A 27,424-nucleotide genomic window follows, 5' to 3' on the forward strand; every position below is an offset into this window, starting at 1 on the left:
AAACTTGGTGAGCGTGTGATCGAGGCGCAGATAATTTCTGGTAGCAATGCGGGAAAAATCACCTTCATTCCACGCATGAAACTGATCCCATCGGACATAAGAATACCATTTCATTTTCAAAGAAGACAGTTCCCGTTATCTGTTTGTTTTGCCATGACTATCAACAAAAGTCAAGGTCAGAGTTTGGCCCAAGTTGGTCTGTACTTGAAGACTCCAGTTTTTTGTCACGACCAGTTGTATGTTGCCCTTTCGAGAGTAAAAAGCAAAAAAGGATTGAAGGTTTTGAGTTTGGACGGTGATGGCAAGCCTACAAACACCACAAAGAACGTTGTTTTCAAAGAGGTTTTGAGTAATTTATAACCGGTATGTTTATTCTTTTGCTACATAATTCATTCTTAAATTTGTTGGGTGAGTGTCATTTTTAACGTTGTTTATTCTTTGGGTCAGTATTTGAATCCATCACAGCCTCTTATATATATGCCTTTATTTTTTTACATAACTTCCTAATTTGTGGTACCTTATAGTTGAAAAATGATAAATATACAAAAATCAAATATTAATCAAATAGGATGTTTTTTACAAATGTGGTTCTAATGTCTTCCTTTTGCACCATTCTGTATGTCGCTGTAAATCAAATAGGAACCTGATGTTGCCCCTGAATCTTGAAAGTCTTCGACAAACAAGATACGCAGCCGACTAAGCGTTCAGAGTGATGAAGAGTAGTACAACTGGATGATTGTTTCTGCAGCCCCCGGAGTTCTTAGCTTATTAAAATAATGCAATTTGTTTTGCCCTTTAAACTTGGATTTTTTGTTTTTATATGCCCGGCTTTTGATGTTATGTTTTGACATCGGATATTTGCGACTGTTGAGGCCTTTTGACAGTCATTTTTTATTTGCTTTATAATGATAAAACTCATGCCTTATGATGGACATTCTTGACTGTTGGCTTTATTTTTTGATATATTCGTAATACTAGGAGGTATTTTGGTGTTTTGCATTACTTCTACATTAACTGGACATATAGTTTTTAGTGGTGAGCTTTGTCAACCATGTTATGATAACCAAAAGTCAACCATGTTATAATCATCCGTATTTTAATCTTTAAGCTTTTACTCTTTAATCTATGTATCTAGACTACTCTTGGTACTTCCTTTTTCGCTTCCTTTTGGTCAAATTCTATAGACCAATTTAATCATTGTATGTGTATAATATCAATCTTATTTGTATGTGGTTCGTTTTTCTAACAAAGTCCTGTACGTAATATGTGCTAGATTATATGTAAGTCATTTTCTATGAATAACGTAGACTACTAACGAGCCCGGTGCAACGCACGGGTTTCACCTAGTTATATACAATTTCTTAAATAATTAGTACAAATAGTCAAATACTTTAAAGCTACTTGAGAAGTCCAAATTTATGTGCATCAAATACAATATATTTTTGCTATAAAGCTACATGAAAAGTACAAGTTTAAATGAATAAAATACAATATATTTTTGCTATTCTCTATTTTTATTTTTACTCTCTAAAGTTTTTAACTTTTAACTTTTACTCAAACATAATATATAGAACTTTATGTGCATGAATCGTATAACACCTTTTGAACTTGGTTTTTTATCATTTGTATCTTCCAAAATTTCTACCTTTAAACTTTTGCATTCCATTCAAGTTTTCATTTTCAGCTGTTATACATCATACTTTTGGTTTCTTATGTTTGTATAAAACAATTTTTTTATAAATTTAAGGGTTCCTTTAAAAAAAATTTCATAAATATTTTTCTTCGTTTCTGTTATGTTTTATACCAAAACTACTATATATTGTTTGTGTATGAAATATTTGTCGTCTAAAAATATGTTCCGTGGCAACGTACAGGTATAACTAGTTTATGCACGGGCTAGTCGGCAATGGTGTATAAGCATTAGTAATTCTCTTAACTTAATATATAATCTGGTTCAGTTTTACAAATAGCTAGTTACAAAGGTACCAAGGGGGAGGGGATTGTCCTAGATTTGTTCATTTAATTAATATGTTATATTGTAAAAACTTAATGATAACTTAACTTGAACCTTCCACGTAAAATATTTGTATTTTGGCCCTCGAATAAAATTGTTCAAGATCCTTAACTAGTTTGTTTTTTTTTAACGGAATTTTGTTTTAATAATTAACTTTCGACAAGGTACCACAAACTAAGATTATAACAAGCATCTGGGTTAAGTGCATATCTTGTGATCCAAGTTGTAAAGATAGTGACTTATCGATCATGAGTTTTATAGAGTATGCGTTCTATGTCCCAAAACAATATATGGGATCATAAAGTAATCATAGATGTTTAAAATTGAATGTTAAGATTAAAAAAGAATGGATGCGATCTATGTGTCAGATTGTATGCATATTATGAAGTCTACCAAACATCATAAGTTGGACCCTAAAAGAAATAAAGCAGTCTCGATTCTTTCTATGTGGATAGTTTTTTTTAATAGAGTTAGAATAGATATAAGGGGCAAAGGTGTAGTCGGCAAAAAGTATCGGCAAAAAGCATCAGCTTATTGGCAACCGTATAATACATGCATCGACTTGTTTTAACAAGTTTTGGCAAACAACATCGGCTAGTTTTGGCCGATTGTGACTACTCTTTGGCAAGTTTTTTGTTCATAAAGATAGGGAGGGACCCACTTTTTGTTTTTGTTTTTTGTGTTGAAAGCAAAAACATGCCGATTGGAAATTTAGAACCACTACATCCTCTAATTTGGCTATTTTTGGTTAAGATTGGCTTCTTTATTGTTTGGCCATGTGTCCATTTGTGATTGGGTGTAACCTTACCAAAATTTTGTCAAATTGGTACCACGACCTTGCCCCTAACATTTTAGTTGCCTGAAAAAAAAAATTGGGCCTGAACCTCTTGGTAGCGAATCTAGTAGCTGGCCGGCCACACATGCGGGTGTGTAAGCAAAGGAATAGATTGAGTGCCACTCGTGCGGAACGCTATCTTATTTGTTTATGTTTATGTCATACTGTTTATGTAAAACTATTTTCAGTAATATCCCTTCAACTATTGAACAGCCTTAATTTATGTCCCCAAAAGCAGGGGAGAACATAGTCTTATTTGGGTGAACCTTTTTATTTCACAATTTTGTTTATTTGTAGATTTGTGCATCTGATAAATAATCTCTAAAATAAAACTAGTCATACAAGATATTGAACCACTTTAATGAGTGGTTCATGTCTACAATGTTGGGATAATTTATTTTACAATATATGTAATGGTTTATATCATTTATTTTCATAGTATATACGTTGACTCAATAACAAATGAGTTCTTACTTCTTAATAATGTCAATTTAGTTACGACTTTTGAAAAAATTAACAAGAGAAAAAAGAAAAATTGAACTGATTTGAAGTTTTTAACAAAGATTGGAGTTTATCATATATTCATATGAAATGAAAATTTCCAGACTTTACGTTGAGGAAATAGAAGATTTGGGTAATTGTTTTGGGTGAACGGTAGTTTTAATATAAAAGCCAAATGGAACTATTTTTGAAGACTACCTCAAACGAATTGCTTCTATTAATAATAGCAACAATTTACCCCTTTAATATGAACTGGTTAGAGCTTTTTGTGATTCTAAAATAATAGTTTGGTAATGTAGCATCATCAATTACGATTTGGATAGCCGCAATGTTGGTTTTTTTTTTTTTTTTTTTTATTGAAAACTTGACAACTTTTTTAGACAATGTGTTTATGAGTCAAGTAAATCGATTTTACATTTTTTAACTTTTTTTTAATTATTCAATCATTGTTTAATCAATTGCTTCTTTGGTTCGAAAATGGATCGTCATAGCCTATTGCACTTGAAAAAAATGTATAGTCTTAGTTTGGTGTCATTTTGGTCTCGGTATATGATTACAACATTAAAGTTTCTGACTTTGGACGGAAAAATATCTGAAAAATAAAGTGTAGGTGATAACTTTTATAGACAAATAACTTGGAGTTAGCTAGAAAAAATAGTTGTAACAACAAGCCATGGCAAAAAAAAAACTTGTTTAAGGTGTTATATCCGAATCATGAAAAAGGTTAGCCATCCTAGCGCAACTCGCACAAAGAAAACTTATCCATTTAAAAAGTCACCATCAACTGGTCTGTTAACAGCAAAAAATTATATATATTTTCTCATAAGAGATCTCATGTTTAAATCATGTTCTAGGTAAATATTTTGATGGTGATAAAGCAAATGACTAGAGCAACCACACAAAAAAGAACCCTATTTAAATTGTTACATTTGAGTCAAAAATGAATGGTCATAGTTGGATCATCTAAACAAAAAAGTTTTAAATATAGCGAGCCGGTTGTTCATGCTAAAATATTTCTAATTTTAAAGTTAATTTATTCAATTTAACAAATATTGTATTTTGTAAAAGATCAAATTTCATTGAAACTAACAATATGTCAATGGAGATGATTGATATATCTAAAATGTGAACCTAAAGATATACCTAATATTTTAGATATTTAACACATGTATCATAAGTATTATCTGTTTTAGACTTTATCATTCACCATGCAACATATCGTTATCCTATTATTAGGCTAATCTTTAAACATACCAATTATGTCTATTAATCGTTATCCTTTAAAATAGGGATTTATATCCCAACCACACATTTTTGGTATCTAGACCACACATACTATTTGCAGCGATAGTCGCTGCAAATAGTGTGGGTGGTAAATCTGACAAAAAAATTGCGGACCCCCTGTCAGTAATCGCTGCAAATAATTGGATATGGACAAAAACACCACTATTTGCAGTGATAATCGCTACAAGTAGTCTGGTTTAATTACCAAAAAAATATCGGAATACCAGTCGCCTTTAAAATTATTTGGTTTATTTATAAGGATGGACAATGTTTACTGCGCCTAACCTTATTCAATTCTTTTGAGATGGTGGCATCAATATAACACAGTTTTAGGTCACTGTACCAAATTCAACTTGGTCGGGTGTTGATAATATTAATTAATAAACGATCCAATAATGAAGCAACTCCACTTGGTGGCTTTCTCCTGTAAAGTTTTTGTTTTATCAATAATCTAGTATAATCAGGCTCTATTGTAATCTGTATGCATATTCGGCTGCTTATGACAACTAAAAAAATTTAAAACTGTCTAAGGTTAATTATTTTATCATATACTCCATCCGTTCCATATTAAATCTCAAATTATGACTTGTCTAGTATTTTGTTTCAAACTTTGACCATGAAAATATTTTTCTATATTATACAACACTTCATATTAAATATATTGACGGATTGAGTTTTCAATGTAATTTTAATTGATATAACTTTCGTAAACTATTATATAACCCAAAAAGAAGATATTTATGGTCAAAGTTGTAATTAGAAGACTTAACAAGTCAAAATTGGACATTTGATAAGGAACGAAAGGAGTATTGCTTTTTTCATCATTTTTGCAGTTCTTACAGTTAAAGCCTTAACAAGTTTTGTGGTTAACTAAGATAAATACCGTGTTGATAATAGACTAGACAACTCTATGGTCAGGGGTAAAGGTGTAAACGAGACAATACAATTTGCGAGCTACCCGAAATCGACTCGATCTTAGTCGAGCTGAGCTCGAGCTCGAGCTACTCGAGTAGACTGTTGAGTCGAGCTCGAGCCTCAATATATCTTACTCGAAAAGCTCGCGAGCTTAATCGAGCTTATTCTTATTTACAATTTTACCCTTAAATATTAAATATTTTTACATAATTACTTTCCTATCGAGCCGAGCTTAATCGAGTCGAGCTTGAAATTGTCGAGCTTATAGGCCTAATTTGATTTGAAACATAATTTAATTCTTAATCGAGTCGAGCCGAGTCGAGTCGAGCTCGAAAGTGTCGACACATAAGGCGAGCATGAGCTCGAGCTTGAAAATACAGGCTCGGTCGAGCTCGAGTCGAGTTTTACAATCGAGTCGAGCTCGAGCTTGGCACTGTGTTGGCTCGATTACACCCCTAGTCAGGGGCGTGCCTAAAGGGGGGGCAAAATTTAAAATTTTGCTATGTATTTTTAAATTTTTTTTATGGATTTTAAAATTTTTTCAATAGGCTTTTAACATTTTGCCCCCTTTTAGATTTATAATTCATAAATTTTTTAATTTTGCCCCCTCTGAGAGTTTTTTCTATTACCGCCTCTGTCTGTGGTTAATTCTATTTTATCAATTGGTAGATTTTGGTTATTTATGAGATTTACAATGTTTTTTAGCCCTTTTTTTAGCATTTGATATGACTTTTATTTAATTGCACTGATAGAATGTTAGGGGCAAGGGTGTAGTCGGCTTATTTTATAGGCAAGTTGGTTCGGCTAGCTTCGGCTCTTTGGCAAGCTTATAGCATATGCATCGGCTAGTTTTGGCAAGTTACATCGGCTATATAAATATCGACCATTCTTATCCGATCCTTGTGAACGTTGGGAGCGTGCCTTGTGTCTGTTTTTTTTTTTTCTTCTTGTGCCAAAACTTATAAATCACCGGAAACCCTTTTTTTTGGGGGGTGGGGTGGTTTGCGTTTTATTTCTTGTCTTTAAATTTATATGTTGTACAAGTAACTATCTAACCTAAACACACTTAACGAGCAGAGAACCCGGTTAATGTAATATAGCCTAGTGGTAAGTTACAGGATCGTTCGCATGGACGCGTTACGTTAACTAATCTAGTAGTACGTGTAATTCTAATTTGTTTGGGGGTTTGTCACTAACTCCTAATAAACTAATACTTCTAACAGTAAATTAAAAATCTAGCCGCAACCGCTTTTCAGTGAGAGGCTAATCTGAAAATATTTGAGTAAAGCTAATAACAGTAATTAAATTAAAATACTTGTTTGGCATCTCCGATCTCATGGTATGACCTACTAGTTTGCTAGTCTGTTGGAAACTTCATCATGGCTCAGGTTCTCGTTAGATTCACTTTGCCTAATTAGTAGTGTTGTCGCTAGACTTACACTACCTATAAACAAATTCTCGCTAGATTCATTGTTTAAACATTAATGACCTAAAGTTTGTTTTACTAATTCATCTATTAGTTACCGACCAGATATAATTCCCTCTGGTAACCACAGTGCTTGGTTACAAGTCAAAGGATCGCGTCTGGCATTGTTAAGCTTCATGTTTAATTCATCCTAGTTACTATGGTTCTGGATCTCTCGGTTACAAGTGAATCACTTTTTACTTCTAGTTAAAGACCGACTAGTCATTTTCTGTCCTGGCATATTAGTCCTAGTGTATGATCATAGACAACCATCAGAATTAAACTAATATCTTCAGATATTAAACCAAAAGCAACATGAATTACTAATAAACATGGATCTACGATAAACAGCAAAACACATTTCAATAGAATCTAAACAAACACAGTAAAATAATAAATGTCTACATGATCACATCGATCCAAACAAGTATTCAACCTACTAGCCTAGCATTATTAAAGGAATAATAAAGTCTGAAAAGATGAAAGACATTGTTTGATAATATAAGTAAATAAAAGAGATAGATCTAGATCGAGGATGAAGATCGGAAGGTGTTAGAAGCTCCAAAACCTTCTTGGAATCTGCAAGATCGAACTAGGGTTGTTGCTGGGCGGCTGAATCGGCTCTCTCCTAGGGTTTTGAGGGTTAGTTCAACTTAAATAGTGGTAAAAGTCGGTTTTTGATCTGGGCCGACCAGCGGTGCTGGTCATGGGCTCTCATGGGCTAGCGGCGCTGGTGATTGGCCAGCGGGGCTGGTGGCTGTTGTTCTTCTTCTTGCGTCTTCGTTTGGCTCCCGAATCACTTCCTTGTGCCTTGTATCTTCATAGGCTTCCTTCTTAAGTCAGTTGATGTCATTTACCCTCTCTCGCATCTTCCGTGAACCTGCATAAACACATCATTCATTAAGTACCAATAGTTCCGGAATAATAACTCATTTAAGCATAGAAATGAGGTCCTTGGGGGTTTTTATCACAAAATGGACGCTCATCATGGGGTTTCAATTTTGAGGCTAATCCTATGGTTTTCTTGGCTTCTATTGCCGGAATCCATGCTGAAAAACTTGTCGATGCTCATAACGTACAACACCCTTATTCTAGTAAGATCGGTAACCACTTTTGGGGTTTCTGGTTGTTGTCAGCCATAAACATTCACTTTTTTACGACCAAATTGTTGTTTGCTTTGGCAAGAGTGTAGTTGACACTAGGGATGGGCATGGGACTGGTACCGTCCCATACCGGTCCCGGTACTGACGGTACCGACGCCGAGTATGAGCAAAATATGGTACCGATCTCGGTCCCATTTGAATTAGTACCGGTACCATACCGAGACGGGACCGGGATATTGGTACCAATCCCGACTAGTCCCGATAGTTGGCATTTAGTAAGATATGAATGGTTATACTTAATATCCTAGTAAGTTCACTGACTCAACTTTCTTGCATCTCGTGATGCATGGAAACATTATACATACAATGGTATAAGAAAAATAGTACTAAATTTGCAAAACATAAGATATGAAAACAGACAAAGTATAGACCAATTAACACTTTCAAATTTGAGGTCAAAGATAATATTATTTATCTTCAAAACTGATTAACTTGAATGGTGATGGTTGTGTTTGTTTTAGTGTTTAAATTTATAAAAGTTATACAAGTAAATATCTCAAAAAACACTTACACACACACACCTTAATGGACTGTGGACCCGATGAGATGTAATATAGTTAAGTGATAAATACAGGATCGTTCCCAGAGACGCATTGCTTTACCTAATCTAGTAATATGTGTAATTTTAGCTTTTATCACGATATTCTATTTAACTAATTAAAATACTGAAAAGTAAATAGAAGTCGCAACCGCTTATTCAGCGAGAGACTTAGTTTGATAATAGTTTGAAAAAGCAAATAACAGTAATTAAATTAAAATACTTGCTTGCATCTCAGATCTCATGACCCAGCCATATATCATTCTACCTACTTGCTAGACTGTTGGAAACTTAATCACGGCTCGGATTCTCGTTAGATTCACTTTGCCTAAGTAATTAGTGTTGTCTCTAGACTCACACTATTATATGAACAAATTCTCGTTAGACTCATTGTTTAAGCATTAATGACCTAAAGTTTATGTTATTAATTTATCTTTAAGATACCCTGCTCTTAATCCATGACCTGATAATAATTCTCTCCGGTGACCACAGTGCTCGTTTCCATGTCACTGGATCGCGTCTGACATTGTTAGTCATCATGTTCTATTCATCCTAATTACTATGGTTTTGGGTCCCTCGGTTACAAGTGAATCACCTTTTACATTTAGTTATAGACCGACTAGTGTTTTCTATCCTTATGTATTAATCTTAGTGTATGATTATAGACTCATCATCAGAATTAAATCAATACATGCAGATATAGAACCGATAATAATATTGTTTGATCAAATAATCGCATGAACCTTCGATCCGGAACAAGGAGGGGGTTTTGACTGATCCGTTGGCGGTGTATAGCTTTGAGAAGCTTAACGCCACAAGATCGGAGGTGTTTGTGTTGGCGGTGGAGACGACTCCATAGAGGAGCCGACCACCTTAGGTATTTTGAGGGTGAAGAGAACATGTCTCAACTATTGGGGAGGACCTCTATTTATAAGAGGAGCTAGCTTGGAGGGAAAGCTAGGGTTTTAGGGTTTTTAGGGGGATACCCTAATTATTTGGGGACAAGATATCGTAGACATGTTTATGGGATTTACATGTCATATAATAAATATATTATACTAATAAAAGATAAGGAAACGTACCTTTTCTTTAAGAGAAAGAAAATAAGAGATTTCCTCCATATTTGGCGGAGCTCCGTTCTGACGGATGAGCTCTGTTCCTGATGGAGGTGAGCTCTGTTTTCCTGAGGTGACCTCCGTTCTGACGGAGGTGAGCTCTGTAATCCTGACAGAGGTGAGCTCCGTAATCCTGGTAGAAAACATCTTTAAGTAGCAGATTCACATACAGAGGTAGAGCGCTGGAGAGGTATATCATCAAATATGAAGAACTAGTAAAACATGGATCTACGATAAACAGTAAAACATACTCCAAAATAAAAGTAAAATAGATAAACATCTACATGATCACATCGATCCAAACAAGTATTCATCATACTAGCCTAACATTATTAAAGAAATAACAAAGTCTGAAAAGATGAAAGACATTGTTTACCAACTGAAAGTAAAATAAAAGAGTAGATCTAGGTTGAGAATGAAGACCAGAAGGTGTTGGAAGCTCCAAAACCTCCTTGAAATTTTCAAAGTCGACCTAGGGTTTGATGTGGGAGACTAGGGCTGCTGAATCGGCATTCTCTTAGGGTTTTGAGGGTTGCTTCGACTTAAATAGGGTGATAAGTCGGTTTGCTAAATTGGGCCGCCCAGCGGCACAGGTTGGGCTCCAACGACGTTGAGCATGGCAAGGTGCCAGCGGCGCTGGTAGCTCCTGTTGCTTCTCGTATCGCTTCGTTTGGTTCCCGAATCACTTCCATGTGTCTTGTAACTTCATAGACCTTCATCTTGAGTCACTTGATACCATTTACCCTCACTCGTATCTTTCGTGAACCTGCGTAAACATAGAATCCATTAGGTGCCGATAGTTCCGGTATATTAACTCATTTAAGACATAAATGAGGCCTTTCGATAGGGTTTTTATCACAAAATAAATGCTCATCAAATGGCTTGAAACTTTGAGAACTACATTAATGTTATACGCAACCTGTGTAACTTCCAAGTGATATCACTGATATTAATTCTTTATTTTCTAGAATGTTACTTTCTGTGTATCTCGGGACCAAACGAGACCATCGCGATTTGCTCGGTATTTCCCGGTTCCAGTCCCACTTGGTACCGATCCTACAAACTCTCAAATCGGTACTTGGCTACCTCATATCTATAGTTATTTGAAGCGTTACATAATATTTTTGTGTTTGAAAATTAATCTAAGAAAGTGCACAAAATGAAGAAGAAAAAACTACTTTTAACATACATCACTTATAAACAACCTAGATCATCTTTATATAGGCTAATTAATCATTCTAAAAAACCTCTTAATTTATAAGAATATCTATATTTTTCAAACACCTTCAAATCAGATAAGTTGTTTGAATCACAATCATTTGAAAAGTATATTTAAGAAAAATCTTTTGTTATTTCCACCTAACGTGGAAATGAATCCTCCTAATTGAGGGATGAGCTCAGTTATCCCTCTAAATTTTCCAATTAAAAGGTGTGTGGTCGTCTTAATTATGGAGTCGGAATAAGAACCCCAAAGAAATTAAAAGTAGAAACAGGAGCCCCTTTATAAAACACAAAGCCATATTGATATTCACAAAAACCAACCAAATGTGGTTTAATGAAAAGTAAATTCTGATTTGACACGAAAAGAAAGAGAGGGATGTATAGGTTTGCCATTATTGGAAGTGAACCACATTGGGGTTTGTGTCAAACTATTTAAAAAATTATGACAACTAGCATGTGTTTTGTACATCGTTTATCATAAAATATATGAATGTATAGAAAATGTTCTTTATTACGGTAAACTTGCAGTCGGTATTTTCAATCGGCTCCTTTCATCAATAAACATCGGCTCGTCGGCTCCATTGAAATTGGTTTTTCAACTTGCCCCAATTTGCCACAAATTGGCACTGCACCCTTGCCCCTTATAGGGTATTGGCACGGATTACACGGTTCGTCATTTATTTTACGGAATAGGATTAATCCTTCTAAACATTAGGCAAAAAAAATACCCCTAAAACTATATGTATGTGACATGTGGATTACACTTAACCACGTTCAAAATCTTATCATTTGAATTTCCACATGTCACTATTTTTTGAATTAAAAAGATATTTAGGATTATGAACTATGAGGTATAATCATCCCCTTATTTTACTTACCTTCTAATTATTTTTTTTTTACTAGAATCATTTTTTAATATTTTACCTTTTCTAAAAAAAATAATAAAAATTCTTCTAATTCGTTTAAAATAGTTTACCTTAAAAACCATACATTGTTAAATGAAATGAAATTATATGGGCAGTTTTAAAACTTCTTTGTTCATTAGAGAAATGAAAAGAAAGACGACTTAATATACTTTTGACGCTTTTTAATTTTTGTTTTTTTTATTATCTATACATGTGCAAATTATATACTTACACATGTGAAATTAAGATATATAGATAAATAAAATTAGTTCGTTTTGATTTTATATCCTTAATAATATTAATAAAGGGTGACTGGTAGGTGATAAGTTATAAGGGTGTATTAATATTAGACTCTTTTTTTTTTTGTAAATAACACTTGTCTTTTTGTTAGAGGATGTTCGGGATTACGTTATGAACTAATTATCTGCATATTACGTTTGTAAAATGCAAATAATGTAAAAAGTGTTTGTATTCAAAAGTGATTATTTGCTATGAAAACACATTTTTGGAAAAAAACATGTTTTGTAAACACATAATCCATTTTGAAGACATAAAATTTCTTTTGTAATCACAATACCAAACACCCCCTTTAAATAAATTATAATTCAAGTATGAATATCCTTTGGAGTACTTGTATTGTAACCTTTTGATAATATTTGTGTGTGTATGTAACTCGTAACCAGCTACTATTGTATGGAAAAAAGTTTAATCGGGTTCGTTGTATATAAGTAACCTGTTAAACTGAACGAATCGTGTAAGAAATCATCCGAATAGTAACGTGGCACAATCTGGCATCTGATGCGTGTCCCGATGAGTGACCTGCACATTATTTACACGTCCCGGGATGCCCAAGATAAATGTTGAATTTGAAAATTTGTTACATACAATGCACAAAATTGAAGTTCGATATATATATATATATATGGGAAAAGGGAATATAAGGCTGTCTGGCACCTAAGCTTAGGTGTGGAACCCCTCGCATACTAATATTTTATTATTTCTTGTTTAATGAATAAATGCAGGGGCCCCCATGATTTTTATAGATTAAAAAAACAATATGTAAGTGTTCCACACCTAAGCTTAGATATCTGACAACCTTATATTCTCATCCCCTATATATATATATATATATATTATGACAAGTCATGTAAAGTGGTTTACATCCTTTTTTTGAACGTTCGTGTCACGGGACGAATAGCCGTTACATCCATTCGGGCAGACAGTCACTAGCGACCGATCCACGAAGTCAGGGACCATAGGGGTTGGAAAAACCGCCAATTTAACCGCTACAGAAGGCTCGACATTAAATTGGAGGTAAAACCTTGCCTACTCAGACTCGAACCCTGATCTCTCAGAATCCAAGCATCATTGCAGGACTTCAGAATACCACTGGTGTTTTAACCCATTGGCAAAGTGGTTTACATCTTAAAGCAATAATCTCGATCATTCTTATAATAATAATAATAATATTTAATTATATGATGATCAATATCAATCTCGACATGCTTCCTTATGTGAGGTGTCCTGCGTTCTATTTACTGAAATAGTGTGGCATTATCTTTTGTCTTTTTTGGCCGTGGAATATGTTCTTTTGATGAGCCTAATTAGTTATTTATTTACTTATTATTTGTATGACATAAACGTTCCAACCATCATATCCATAAGGTGGATTGGTTAGGACCACTACAATGAAGTCTCTCCAAAAATATATTGGCACGCGTTCAATCTTAGGATTGAGCAATAACGTACACTATATTGGCCAGCGGATATTGGGTGGAAGTGTTGAACCTGCATGATACCCCTTGGATAGAGAGGTTGTCATCAATGTAGTACACGAGATTAAAGAGTTCTTGATCAGTATTTTTTTCATAAATATTTAATGTTTTCTTCATTTACACGATTACTTACCTTATATACGAACAACTAAACCGGATATATTTTATGTGATTTCTGAAAGACGTATAATCACTTTCAGATTGAATCAATTTGACGGTTTACCCAGACTATTCAATCAGATACAACCTATAGATTTAGAATTTTATGTGTTGATATTTAAGAGTGTGAACTAGAGAATATGATGACCAGAATGATTATCACGGGTATATGAAAGTTATTAGGCCCATTAATTTCCTAAACGACGGTTAATTACAAAAGGTTTCCAAAGGTGGCAAAATTACGTCAAGTTCCGAAAATTAAATTTATCAGAGATTTGCCTCTAAGATCATAATAAATCCAGATAGGCGTGCATGTTTTGCGTATCTCCAAGGCTATATGATGTTTTCTTATGATGATAATGGTCAAACAAGTTAATCAAATTACACCAAAAGATCTAGAAGTATCTAAGTGTTATGTGGTGGAAGTCAACCAACATCAGATGTACATTCTGAAATAATTGAAGTTCTTACTCATGTGGTGGATTCATTTCAATTTCAAGTGCTACATATGTCACAACCGAAAAGAGTGGACAATTTGGTGATCAAGACTACTCTATGGTTGTTACCATGTCAATCATATAACGACATCAACTTCATCTTAAATAGTACGAAAAACAAAGCTAATTGCGGCTAATGTCAAATTATTTTCATTTATTTGGACCTCCAATTGAAGGAGGCAAATTACTAAGGTGGATGGTCGATCTGTAATTTGAATTCGGCTAGCTTCAATGATTTGTAATTGTTTTGCTCTAGCATTTGTCTTTAGTATTTTTAAGTAAATCATAATTACGACATATATGTATGTATGTATACAATGTACCTATGTATATATGTATGAATGAATATATACTACTACTCCACAAAACACCAAGAAGCACCAATGTCAGGTATTGAATCCTCGTCTTTTGATTAAGAGGTAAGAGCCTCTACCAAGTGGGCTAACCTCACATAAGCATGAATCGATCTATATATGTTCGTACATGTGTTTGTATGCTTTGTAATACCCTACATTGGCAAGAGTATAATCTATGAATGTATATGTGTTTGTATCCTTTCTAACTAATAAAAATCTTGATCTAGTTAACTAAGATAATGAGTACGTATTAGAATTAAAATTAAGGAAACATAAGGAGGAGTGGGGTTGGATGCAGGGTGAAATTTGAAAAGATTTTTGTTTTTTTTTTTCCCATTAAAATTTAATAATACAAACTGTAGGCCATTAAGGGAACCGTTTGTGGTTAAATAATTTACAGAATATGATCACCCCTCAAGTTCATGTATTTATATACATGGTACAATGCTTGTATCCAGATCATAACAAACTACAATTATCTCATCATCAAACACTTCAAGAAACAATAATTTTTTAGGAAATTAATAATTAAATTCGATCGAAAACATAAGATTAAGCATGACAGGATCAGGTTCTCCTTGTGGAGCTTGCAAATTCTTGAGAAGAAAATGTGTAAGGGGATGTGTTTTTGCCCCTTATTTTTGTCATGAACAAGGTGCTGCCCATTTTGCAGCAATTCACAGGGTTTTTGGCGCAAGCAATGTCTCTAAACTCCTTGCTCACCTCCCCGTTAGTGGTCGTTGTGAAGCAGCCATCACTATCGCTTACGAAGCTCAAGCAAGGCTTCAAGATCCCATTTATGGCTGTGTTTCACATATCTTTGCACTTCAACAACAGGTGCAATAAGTAGCTTATATTTAAACATAAACCCTAATTATCTATTTATCTAATATAATCTAGATAACTAGCTAGATAAAATTCATTCTAATTGTTTTTGTTTTTCTTTAAACAGGTAGTTAGTCTACAATCTCAACTAGCTTCTTTAAAGGAACAAGCGGTTTTGAGTGTGCTAAACGGCTCTAGTTGTTCAAACTATCCGTCCAACGATCATAGACAAAATGGGAGACTTCCATCTGATGATACACCTCCACAAGATATACATAGTTGGTTTCAACAAGAAGAAAATTCTTCAATCAATAAGGCCCAATTCGATCAAAAGTCAACCTTAAATAACAATATGAACGAGATCATGAATTTCAACTCCATGGGAGGAAACTACGAGAATTCGTTTCTCAAGGAAGAAGATGGATCGTTTTCCAGCTTCCAAGAAGGTTCAAATTACTCGATAGATTCATTGGAGATAATGCAAATAGACCACAACAACAAAGAATGGATTTTCCAAGAGAATACGGAAGACCTTCATTCGGTTGCTTTTGGCTATAGTCATCATTAATGAGAAAATAATGATCAAGAGATCAGCTTGGGATCAGCTAGAATATATACTTAATTATATCTATATATATAGTTCATGTTACTCTGTCAATTTTGGTATTTGCCCCCCACCTCTATCCAAGACATAATGCCAATTTTCTATACTTATATTAATTATATAATAATAATTAAGATTAATTAAACTAGGCCAGCCAGCTATTAAACCCTAGCTAGAATGTGTTTATTAGTTTGGAAACCCTAAGCTACATGATCATTGTTTTACTTCATAGATCTTGTATGTGTAAGTTTGGATATGATTTATCCATCATGTGTATATGCTAGTAGTTAATTATATATCAAGTATCTTGATCAGAAGAATATCCAATGTTAATTTCTTTGTGAGCTACTTTATGTTTTAATGACCTAGCTAGCTACTGATTAGTATATAGTAGCTTATAATGACTGATCACCCATGCATACATAGTCACATCATTGGCCTTTATTAGTTACATGCTTTATGCTCAAGACATACCTGATTTTATTCCTTACAAAGTTATTTTGCAGTTGTTAAGAATTAGTAGTCCTGATCCTTGAAAGCTAGAGCTTGCTAGCTAGGTATCTAGTGGCATATCTTCTAATTGCTCTGCATTTTAACTAACCGACGTCTTTTGTACAATACGTAGCATATACTTTAGCTAAGTTGATCACCGATGACACCGATCTATCTATATATATATTTTTCCAATATGTTTACTTCCGGCAAAACTTATAAATAGGATGTGAGTTCATCTAACTAATACTACTTGTGAATGCATTTTCTTTTCACGACGAATGAGAAATATATATTAAGGAAGCACGCACTCTAGCAAAACACTAAAAAAAAAAAAAAAACCTAAACTGGTTTAATATAGAAGATACTTTGGTTTATGTTTGAGATCCTTATATCAACTGTGTTCAGAAATGTTATATTACATATATATGTTTGGGGTGGATTAAGTTACCATGTTGGCTTAATTATTAATTAGTTTGTGATTAATCTTTTAACTATTATAATCAGGATGTCATTTTCTTTCATTCTGCAGCCTGCATATATATTTATATACATCCCGGCCAGTCTGCATATACAAAGTCAGTTGAGATGGTATAGTGAAATAGCAACTTGTGTTATGTGTGATCTGCAGGTCACTTTTCTCTAGATGTTAGTACTTAATTGAAATGAATTGAATATGTTGCATTATGCATATATATAGATTAAGTCTATGAGTTCTGTGTATTTATAAAGCTCAGCTCGCTTAATTACAAGCAGCTAGCACATTTTGGTTGATTCAGATATGAGTGCTATCAATCTCTGGTTATATAATGTCATACCCGGGTTACTGCACCTTATTATATATCTAGTCATTCTAGCTAGTCATTCTAGCTATATGTACATATTTTTATCTTGTTGATCAGCAAAGTCTACAAGCCGCAAGGATCTGATTAGGCAACAATATTGAGTACGTATTACACACGGAAGCCGGCCTCAAGATCAATATATTAATTAGTTCACTGTGAAGTTGGGGATACCAGTGTTATGGGTAGTTCAGCGCTTCCTCTGGGGGCTGCAGCAATCTGTTAAGTTTTTACTTGCAATTCATTAATTAATTTGTAGCTAGCTTGAAGTGTAGGTAGGTTGCACCCAATTGGTAAACATGATACGTTAAAGATTTGCACGTACATTGCCTGCCCAGAACAGGAGACCGGCCAGCCTGCTGATCGACTTGACAAGATTAAGGTCAGAGCCTTAAATGATCAAGCTACTAGTGGTCTTAAAGACTGCTTGTGACTTGAGGCTTAATGCTTCTGACCTTTTCCATCATCATATATATTAGTGGCCTATATGCAAGTAGTGCACTGCACAACTCCGAAGTCAGAGCCCGTCTGGTTCAATGGTTTTAAGAGAATGTTATAGCAAAATACTTCAGAGTTTCCTTAACATAAGTAATTCCAAATTCTGGCCTAGCTTCACATCAACTGACTTGTCATGATGAAAACTTTGAACCAAGCAGTCACAGTAAGTCTAAAAATGATTCACATAATAAATATTTAGCCAGGAGCACATGTTAGCAATTTCCTTACAAGTACTAATACTTTTCATATTAGTATTATTAATTACGATAGACTATATTTCCATGGGTTAAGTATGAGATTTTATACATTCCACATGCGAGCAAAGCTGACCTTTCGTCATATATATTACTACAACTGATTAGCTGTAAATTTTCTGCTGAGCAATTGTTTTATCCATCCATACCATAACTAACAATATCTAATATTCTTATTCATTAATTTGTTTATAAGCCATTTTCCCAATTTGGTTAAAAGTATCAACATCCTTCATCAAGAGGTTCTGAATATATCACAACCATATGCTAGAACTGTGGGTGTGTTTGGCTGTAGCTTATAGGATCTTAATTAAGCTTGAGCTTATTGTTTTTCATAAGCTCATGCTCATAAGTTTTGTTTTTAATTTGGCTATCAAAATTTTTAGTAGCTTATTAATTTTATAAGTTTCAAAACCATGAAACTACTTTTTATAAAAAAAAAATAATAATAAAAATTTTAAATTAAAAAAAAAAAGTTGCTTTGAAAGAACAAGCATGTATCTTATGAAAAAGTACACAAATACCCTCTACCTAATTACATTTCTACTATTGAAAATAATATACTGTATTTGTCAATTTATGTCATTTCACATTTAAGAACCAGAGTAGTTAGTCCCAGATTTTTTAAATATAGTTTAACAGAACAGAAATACGTAATGCAAAACTATGAGTATCGTCAATGAATAAATCATTGATTAAATTATAGTATTCCAACAAGTTTGACACATAAACTGATAAACAATACTAGCTGTAGAGACTTGATAACCACCAGAAAGGCAGAAATGAGTGAAAAACATTCTCTATATCTATAGGCAAACATTGTTCTTTTAAGTGGTTAAGTGCATTCCACGTGTCTCCTTTCTTGTGGAACTATCATTGTCTCATCGATATTTTGACATATTGCTCCAATAAGAATGGTATGCACAAGGTACGCGACGATTTTTAATGTAGACAATCATATACTCGTATATCATTCCTAACTTAAATAAGACCTACTACTTAAAACTTTCATAATTGACGTTAAATTTTTTGTCACAATTGTTTATAACGTTCTCAAATCTTAACAACTATAGAATATTTTTATTCTTATTTTTTCATGGTAAGGAGAAAGCATATCATCATTAAATCATAAATATACATATATATGATATATGATGGCAGAAGAATGGATTGTTCAACATTAATCTGTTCACGCACACTTTAATTTTTGACAACCTTTTGACTAGATAAAATTTATTTGGGTCATGGGCTCGAAGTACATAAAGATTTAATATTTTATGGGCTTTTTCAATCCTTTTTCCACTTTGATTTATTTGTTTTGTAGTTAGCTTTCATTTTCTTTTTGGAACTTTTTGGGTAAAACTCAATGTAATATGTCTTCAAGTTGATGATAATGAATTATTCAACAATAAAGTGTAATTATTTGGTCAAGATCAAGATGTTCTGTTACTTTAATTATGTTCAAAAAACATAAAATTATTTATGTATTAATTTGTTGGAAAGTACAAATAAAATTGTACACATGATGCAATTAAAATTGATGACTCGTTCATTGTATTCCGATAGGAATTCTTTCAAGTTTTTCAACTTGATTAGTCGAGTTGGGGAGATCTTCACAATTGAATTTTAATCAAAAAGGTCAAGATTTAAAAATCATCTTTAAATAAATCTTGACATTTGATTATAATCTAATAGTAAAATTTTATAGACCTTTGAAATAACTTTTGAAACAGTTGGAATTTCATACATTCTTTGAGGGCCTGATGAGAAACGGTATTTGGGGTATTTTCATCCAAAGCATCAAAGTAAAACTAAAATGTATAGTTTGTCACTAAAAAGTACACGTTAGTAAACAGTGATGCACAAAAAGTATTTTAAAGTTGTGTCCCTATTTATTTTCTATCATTTCAAATAATTATTTATTTTTACAAATAAATACGACTTACACCTCGATCATATTGAGAATGATTGTTTTCAAGGACAATAGTCAAGAGGATTGATCAAAAAAATTTCATTTTTGTTTTTATCAACATTAAACACTTATTTTATTCTTGCTGAACAGCTCAACAAAATTTTAATGTATTTATCAACATTAAACTATTAGCCACTCGTGTTATGCTAAATAACTGGGTGTACTTGGTTTTTTTAATTAACAATTATTAATCTTTGCTGATTTAATGAATAATGATGATTCTGCACGAGTTGTTTAACATTATTATTTTGCTAAGCAAAACTAAATTATGAAACTAATAGAACTTGTGAAAGGCGCTACTAAACTCATAATATATATAATCAATCAAGGGGACATTTTGTCTATATATTTGAGTACAAGACCGTGTTTATTATTGTATATAAATATAAATGTTATTAGCTAACTTACGTTAGGTGAGCCATCTTATTAATTAGTACCTTATACACTAGATAGTGGTTTCAATTATAATATATCTCTTTATATAAAATTGAGATTTAGTTCGAAAGTGTATAAAATAAGAGTGTTCGAAACGCATGACTTAGACAATACGATCGTGCATGAATTAAAATAATTGCAAGATATTTAATCATATATTAACTAGTTATTTGCATGAGATTAGTCTACTTGATCGAGACTCTTACCTTTTGGAGCTGTGACATGGGTGATTTAAGAATTATTTGAGATAGTTTAAGTAAGACTTTTAAAGTGACTCTCAAACGGGAGAAACACTTTTAAAAGTCTTAACCCTTGTACTTCCTAATTTTTCTAGTTAAAGACTAAAAAGGTAAAATAAACTACCGAATAACATGATGTATTTTACGAGGAAAACAACCTATGTGAACTTTAATATATGAGCATGAACTACTAATTAGATTTAAACACAAAAATCATGAACTACAAATTAGATTTAACCACAAAAAAGTTGTGATTATTAATTAGCATTCTAAAATAGTTTTATGAGACTTAAATTCTTTAAACAATCCAATAGTTGATAAAAAGAAATTTGTAAAAAAAAAAAAACCAAAAAAAAATAAAATGAATTGAGTAAAACTAATAGTTAATTAGCTTGACTACGGACAACTAAATCATAAGTCTCCATAACTGGTTATGTGGTTACAATTTTAGCAAGAGAATTCTATAACGTACTCACCCTGAATCGGCTCTGGTGATAAGGTCCATTATTAACAATGTAGATATGTGTGTATATGTATATAAATTAATAAAATAAATTTAAACGACAAGGTCCATAGATAATAATATAATTAAGACGACATCAACTAATACCTTACATTGAGAGTCTTGTTAATTAAAAAGTTATTACTTAATCTTTGATTGACTTAATCTATTAAATCAATTAAATATATTTATTTTTTAATTTAATAAATAAAAAACAATTATATTGGCTTAATTTATACAAACTTTATGTATTCATTCAATCATTTTACGTATTCAATTACTTAATAGATAAATAAACAAACAAGTTGTTAGTGGCATCCATATCTAAAATTTACAACTACTTACGTACATCTTAAGCACAATATTTCATAATCCCCATACAAAATATAATCAATTAGGTACGACTTTGGTAGAGAGATTATTGAAATGTTTTAGTTAGATTATATTTAGACAGTGTACATAGGGAAGGAGTATTTAAAATTCTAGGGAAGACACCATAGAATTCAAACTCCAATTATCCACACACTTATCTTAATTAGATAAAAATACAAAAAACTATGTGCATATATTTTATTCCTCCTGACGTACGATCTAGCTTAGTAGATGACATTTTTTCAAAATGACTCACGAAACGAGGGTAATTTCCTTCCAAAATGTCAAAGAGTATGTGTCCCCATTATTTTGTCATTATCAAACCTTCACCCCTGTCCGTCCCCAATATACCACTAGCAGTATACGTTTATGATCATACGGACTTGTTAACACTCAAAGTTAATAGATTTTGTGTTTGATCAGCTGAACAAATTTCGTCTCTCTTATTTGTTTTTGAAAAAAGTGACACTATAAAAATTTGTGTCTATACAGGTTAAATCCGTTAAGAATATCACTGTATTTGAAAACAAAATACTCCGTATAATAAACGAGTATAATACTAAAACTTCTATGAACTTTTGTTTTGCTAAGAATTACTCTTGTTACATAAAAGTATTATTATAACTTTTATATATGGACTGATCTAGCTGGTTTCCAATTTTAAGTTAGGACTTGAATTCAAACGTTTGAATTGTCTACTATTACGTACATGCATATCCCGGCTCTATCTATAAGATAATTAAAAAGACTGCTTTCAAAAAAAATCTTGGCGAAGAAAATTGTTGTAAAGCAAATGGAAGCTGATGTTGTCTATATGTTAGGCCTGGCTTCTTGGCATGGGCAACCAGTTTTTTTGGGGACTTTTTTGATGGCTAATCAAGCTCCAACATAACTTAACTACATATATATTGGTTTAAAAGCAAAAAAAAAAAGCAAAACATAGTATTTTATGATAAGATGAATAAATAACATGATGTCATGATAATAAGAAGAGCAAATTTGAAAAAAGTGAGGAGTCTATAGGCCGGCCGGGTTACAATATTAGAAGTAAGTTTTGATCAGTTTCTCATCATTCTAACAGCAAGTTCTTGAAGCTCACCTAGATCATCACTTGGAAAAGGTCTCTTCTTATTGTTATAAATTTGTTGAAAAGATAGATCAATATTATTGTATTGCTGATGATCATGCTCATCATCATCTGTATTAATATTTTGTTGTTTCTCTTGAACTCCCATTCCTTCATTGTTATGATCAATAGATTCAAGTGAGCTTTGAGGGGAAATATTTCCATTCATAACATTCGTGAAAGTTGGATAATTCTGATACACCGCGGATCCTGCCCATGGAGTCTCTATGTTTTTTGAGTCGAAGAATCCTTGCGCCATTTGTGCTCTCATTTGCATCAACTGTGTTTGTAAGCATGCAACCTACCATTCAATTAATTATCAAATCAAGTTAGAAAGTAAAACCATGCATCAATTCATCACAAAATATTTTTTAAGTATATAATATTTGTGTACTCGTATTTATATATGTATGTGCATACTTGTTGTTGCAAGGCGAAGATATGGGCAACACAACCATAAACAGGATCTTTGATTCTAGCTTGAGCTTCATAAGCAATAGTGACTACAGCTTCACAACGGTCAGCTACAGGCACATGAAGCAATAGCTTAGAAACATTGCTTGCACCAAACACTTTATGAATGGCAGCAAACCTAGCCGGGCCTTGTTCCGAGCAGAAATAAGGTGCAAAGATGCAATCCGTGGCACATTTTCGCCTCAGAAACTTGCATGCGCCACAAGGTGAGCCGGTGCCGGCAGTTGCCATAAACTAATTAAGGAACTGAAAGATATATATATAGAAAACACAAGAGGTTTTGGCACACGGGGAGACTAGGAAATGGTGAAAAATATAAGAGAGTCTCGAGGGGTTTTAAGGAGGTGAGGAAGGGAGACAAAGAAGGTGTGCTTGTAGGGTTGTAAAGTGACACTTACTTATGGCTTATGCAGATTTTGTGAACCATTCTTTAATAGGCTTAGACCATATATAACCAATTGAGTTTTGACATCCTAAAATTAGATTTTCTAAGGTTTCTACGTGTCATATATATTTTTTGGATGACTCAAAAAATCACATTTAACTAATTTTTTAAGATTTTCCACAACACTAGCTATCAAGATGACTTTGTAACCAGACGTTCGGATGTAAATATCTTGGGGGTGGTCAGGGAAATAGTTCAAAAACAGCCATGAAGATACCCGGCCTCGTTGGATACCGTACATATGAGTCAAAGATTTTAGCTTGAACAGAGAAAATATATTCCGTTTATCATGTCCCCAAAACTTAATTTAGAAAATTAATTAAAGTTATGTACTTGTTCAAATCACGAATCGAAAGAGCAATTATATAGCTTGTTATATACGAGTAATAGCGCGCTTATGCATTCACTAATTATTTTGAGTTGCAAATCATTGTTGTTAAAGTTAATAGAAAGTCGCGCGCTACAGCCAAATGAAATTAAATGGACAATTACACTTCAAAGGGTGGTTTAATCGAGTAAGAAGTCCGGTCATCAGCAACTAAAAGAATCACACTTCCGTGTATATGAGATGATATATATACCAATGCGTTAGGAGGGGTGGGTTATTTTAGGACCAATATTAAATTAGGACCATTATAAGCAAATCTCAAACATTCAGTTTTCTTTCTCTCTCTTTAAATCTCAAATTTCGTTTTCCAAAATCCGGCGACATCTCCAGCAACGGCCAACGGCGACGACATCTCCAGCGACATTTCCGGCGGGAATCAGTTTTGTTTTCCGATGGCTACGGTACGGACGTTGCCCTCATCCGTTCTAAAGAGGTTGTCACTTGACGCATATGAGAATCGTATGAATTTGATGGGCGGCGATCCAAAAGATGATGTCGGTTTGATACGGTATGGGTGTAGCCCTTGTTTCCGGCGCAAGCACCGTGGATGGGGTGGTCGGAGATGATGGTGGTGGCGGTGGTTGTCTCGCCGGAGAAGAAAGAAGGAGGAGATGGTGGCCGAAGAGGAAGGAGGAGGAGGGTGAGGAAAAAAATGAGTGGTTGAGATTTGAGAAGAAAGAGAAAAATAAATGATTGAAATTTGATCCTAATGGTTCTAATTTAAGATTAGTCATAAAATAACTTTTTCGTACATTAAAAATCATAAATAATATGGAGGAGGATTCCCTCAAGTTTTTCCAACTTGACTAGTCAAGTTGGGAGGATCTTGACCCTTGGATGAAAATCAAGGGTCAAGATTCAATGATACTTATTTAATCTTAGCCTTTAATTTTCAATCAAGGATCAAGATTCTCCCAACTTAACTAGTCAAGTTAGAAAAATTTGAAAGAATCCCGTTCCAAATAATATAAGAATGAACAAAATTGTATAACACATAGATTTTGTTTCTATGTAAGCCTAGTGAAATGAGATCCTGTAAAATTAAAGAATCCTCATCCAAATATATGCGTCTGACTTTAGTATTAATTTTGTACTTCCATATTTTTGGTGAATGGGAAATCGTGTAAACATTTTTACACATTGCTCATTTCCAGAATTGACTTTTATTATTTTCTAGATCAAATATGTCTATTACTCTGCTTATATTTGTTTTAAGTTCATGTTTCTTTTTTACTTACAAAGTAAAAATGATCTTCTAAGTGCTTTTAAAAATAAACAAAGTATTTGTCAAACTTGTTCATTCTCGTATTTTTATGTCGTGGTAGCTGATACAGTGGCGGATCTTGACGTATTTAATAGGGGGACCGAAAGTCATGGGACTAAAAATAACACTAAAAAAAATACTCAGGGGTACCAAAACTCACGATATCTAAAAAATAACATCTAAGAAAATTAATTTTTCAAAAGCATAGCGGATTGAATTATATTAGATACGTAAACCAGGTCGACTGATCCGTTTTAATTCTGAAAAATTCTGAACGGATGGGGCTTGGGCCCTCTCGGGCCCCAATAAAGCTCCGCCCTTGCGCTGATGTCAGTGAAAATTTTCTAGTAACACTTGTTGATACTATTAATGTTCATCCAGGTTAATTTATCAACTTTCAGTAAAAGCCGGTTATAATATCATTTAGGTCCATTATTATTATTATATAAATATATAATAATTGCATACTACTAAATGCTCGACCAGTAAATCATATTTTTCCAAGTGAAAATATATATCCAAGTTTATGTCTAATTAAGATTTAATTGAAAATCATTTAACTAACAATGTTTTATTTTTATCTAACATATTAATGTGTTATGTCATAATTGCAATTTGGCACTTCTAAAGTGTTAGATAGCGACATGGCGTCCAAAACTTTAGCTTTTAATTTAGAAATATAATTCCATTAACACAATAATGGGGAACTTATTTGTTCTTTTACCATTACTCGACCACAAATGTAAATGAGGATTTTGTATGTATATTTATTTATTTAATAATATTAAGCAATACGCAACATATACCTAGCTACGCTTTTATGAAATAATTTAATTTTATTTGACAAAACTTTGACGTCATTTCATTTTCATATTAATTTTAACTTGGAGTATAAAAATAAATACATATTGCTCACCATCGTGGTATTTTTTTAGTTCGTTCTCTCAGACTAAATGGAGTGGGCGTTTTCCCCCTTTGTTTGCCTAGTCTATCACCCCCAATTAAACACCAATCTAATATGGCGACCCCAAAAAAAAGCATATTCTGGTGACTTATATTCATCGTCCGTCTCTCTTTCATCATCAACCAATATCCTAATGCCATTTGTTAGAAGTCCCCTTACCCAACTAAATAGCCTCACTCCCCCATTTTAAAGAGGCTACCTATTTGGTGACATGGCACCACATGGTGCAAGTCTCCTCCTTGGGAAGTTGTCTCACTCCAGTTAACCTCATATACTTACTTACGATTACTTATTTGAAGTGGTGAAAATCAAACATGAACACCAATTAGACGAGCTAGTCAGAAGTCATATTGTTAAGTTCCTAACAAGAAGTTAAGTTTAAACCTTCTTAAATAAACATCTTAAAAATAGCCAGTAAGATAATGGGAAACTAAAAGAAAATAACTCAGTTAGATCGCTAACAGTGAGTCGAAAAAACTCGTTTCCATCAGGTGACCCGAACAGAAAAAGAGATCATCCGTTTACCGTTTGATAGTTAAATTTTATAGAATGTACATTTTAAGTTGATGTTTATTACTTAACTAGTGCTTAGACCCCGTGCGATGCACGGACAACCTAAATAATTTTTGTTTAAACTTTATTTTAAGATTGTATCAATGAATAAATATAATTGAGTTGGACATAATAAAAATATTCTTATGAGTTGATTAATTTAAAGAAGAAGAATGCTAGATATATCTTGGGATTTATTAATGATACACGAGGGCTTAAAACGCGTACATTGCACGCCAGAGAGAAATTATAAAATTGATTGCCCATAGTAGACGCATATAAGAAGGATTATGTTGGTTACCTGGATGTTATAAGTATTATGAATTTTCCCCCACTTTGATATATAGACCCACGTGGATGCGCTATAACCTTAAATAATTTCTTTCACACCGGTTCAAGCATGCATGTAGCAAAGTAAATGTACTCCTATTAC

The 27,424-nt window shown here is 33.2% G+C and overlaps 2 protein-coding genes across 2 annotated transcripts; one reads left to right on the forward strand and one right to left on the reverse strand.

Moving 5' to 3' along the window:
• The first annotated feature begins 15,295 nt into the window (after positions 1–15,295).
• Positions 15,296–16,251, forward strand: LOC122608735 (LOB domain-containing protein 14-like). Its single transcript, XM_043781830.1, has 2 exons — positions 15,296–15,580; positions 15,696–16,251. Exons 1-2 carry the CDS (start codon positions 15,302–15,304, stop codon positions 16,134–16,136), a joined length of 720 nt encoding a protein of 239 aa, XP_043637765.1. The 5' UTR covers positions 15,296–15,301; the 3' UTR covers positions 16,137–16,251.
• Positions 16,252–22,757: 6,506 nt separating this feature from the next.
• On the reverse strand, positions 22,758–23,661 carry LOC122608693 (LOB domain-containing protein 16-like). Its single transcript, XM_043781784.1, has 2 exons — positions 23,325–23,661; positions 22,758–23,205 (listed from the first exon to the last, which is right to left on the reverse strand). Exons 1-2 carry the CDS (start codon positions 23,607–23,609, stop codon positions 22,837–22,839), a joined length of 654 nt encoding a protein of 217 aa, XP_043637719.1. The 5' UTR covers positions 23,610–23,661; the 3' UTR covers positions 22,758–22,836.
• Positions 23,662–27,424: the final 3,763 nt, after the last annotated feature.

The sequence above is a fragment of the Erigeron canadensis genome, chromosome 7 (assembly GCF_010389155.1).
Source record: "Erigeron canadensis isolate Cc75 chromosome 7, C_canadensis_v1, whole genome shotgun sequence".
Taxonomy (NCBI): Eukaryota; Viridiplantae; Streptophyta; class Magnoliopsida; order Asterales; family Asteraceae; genus Erigeron; species Erigeron canadensis.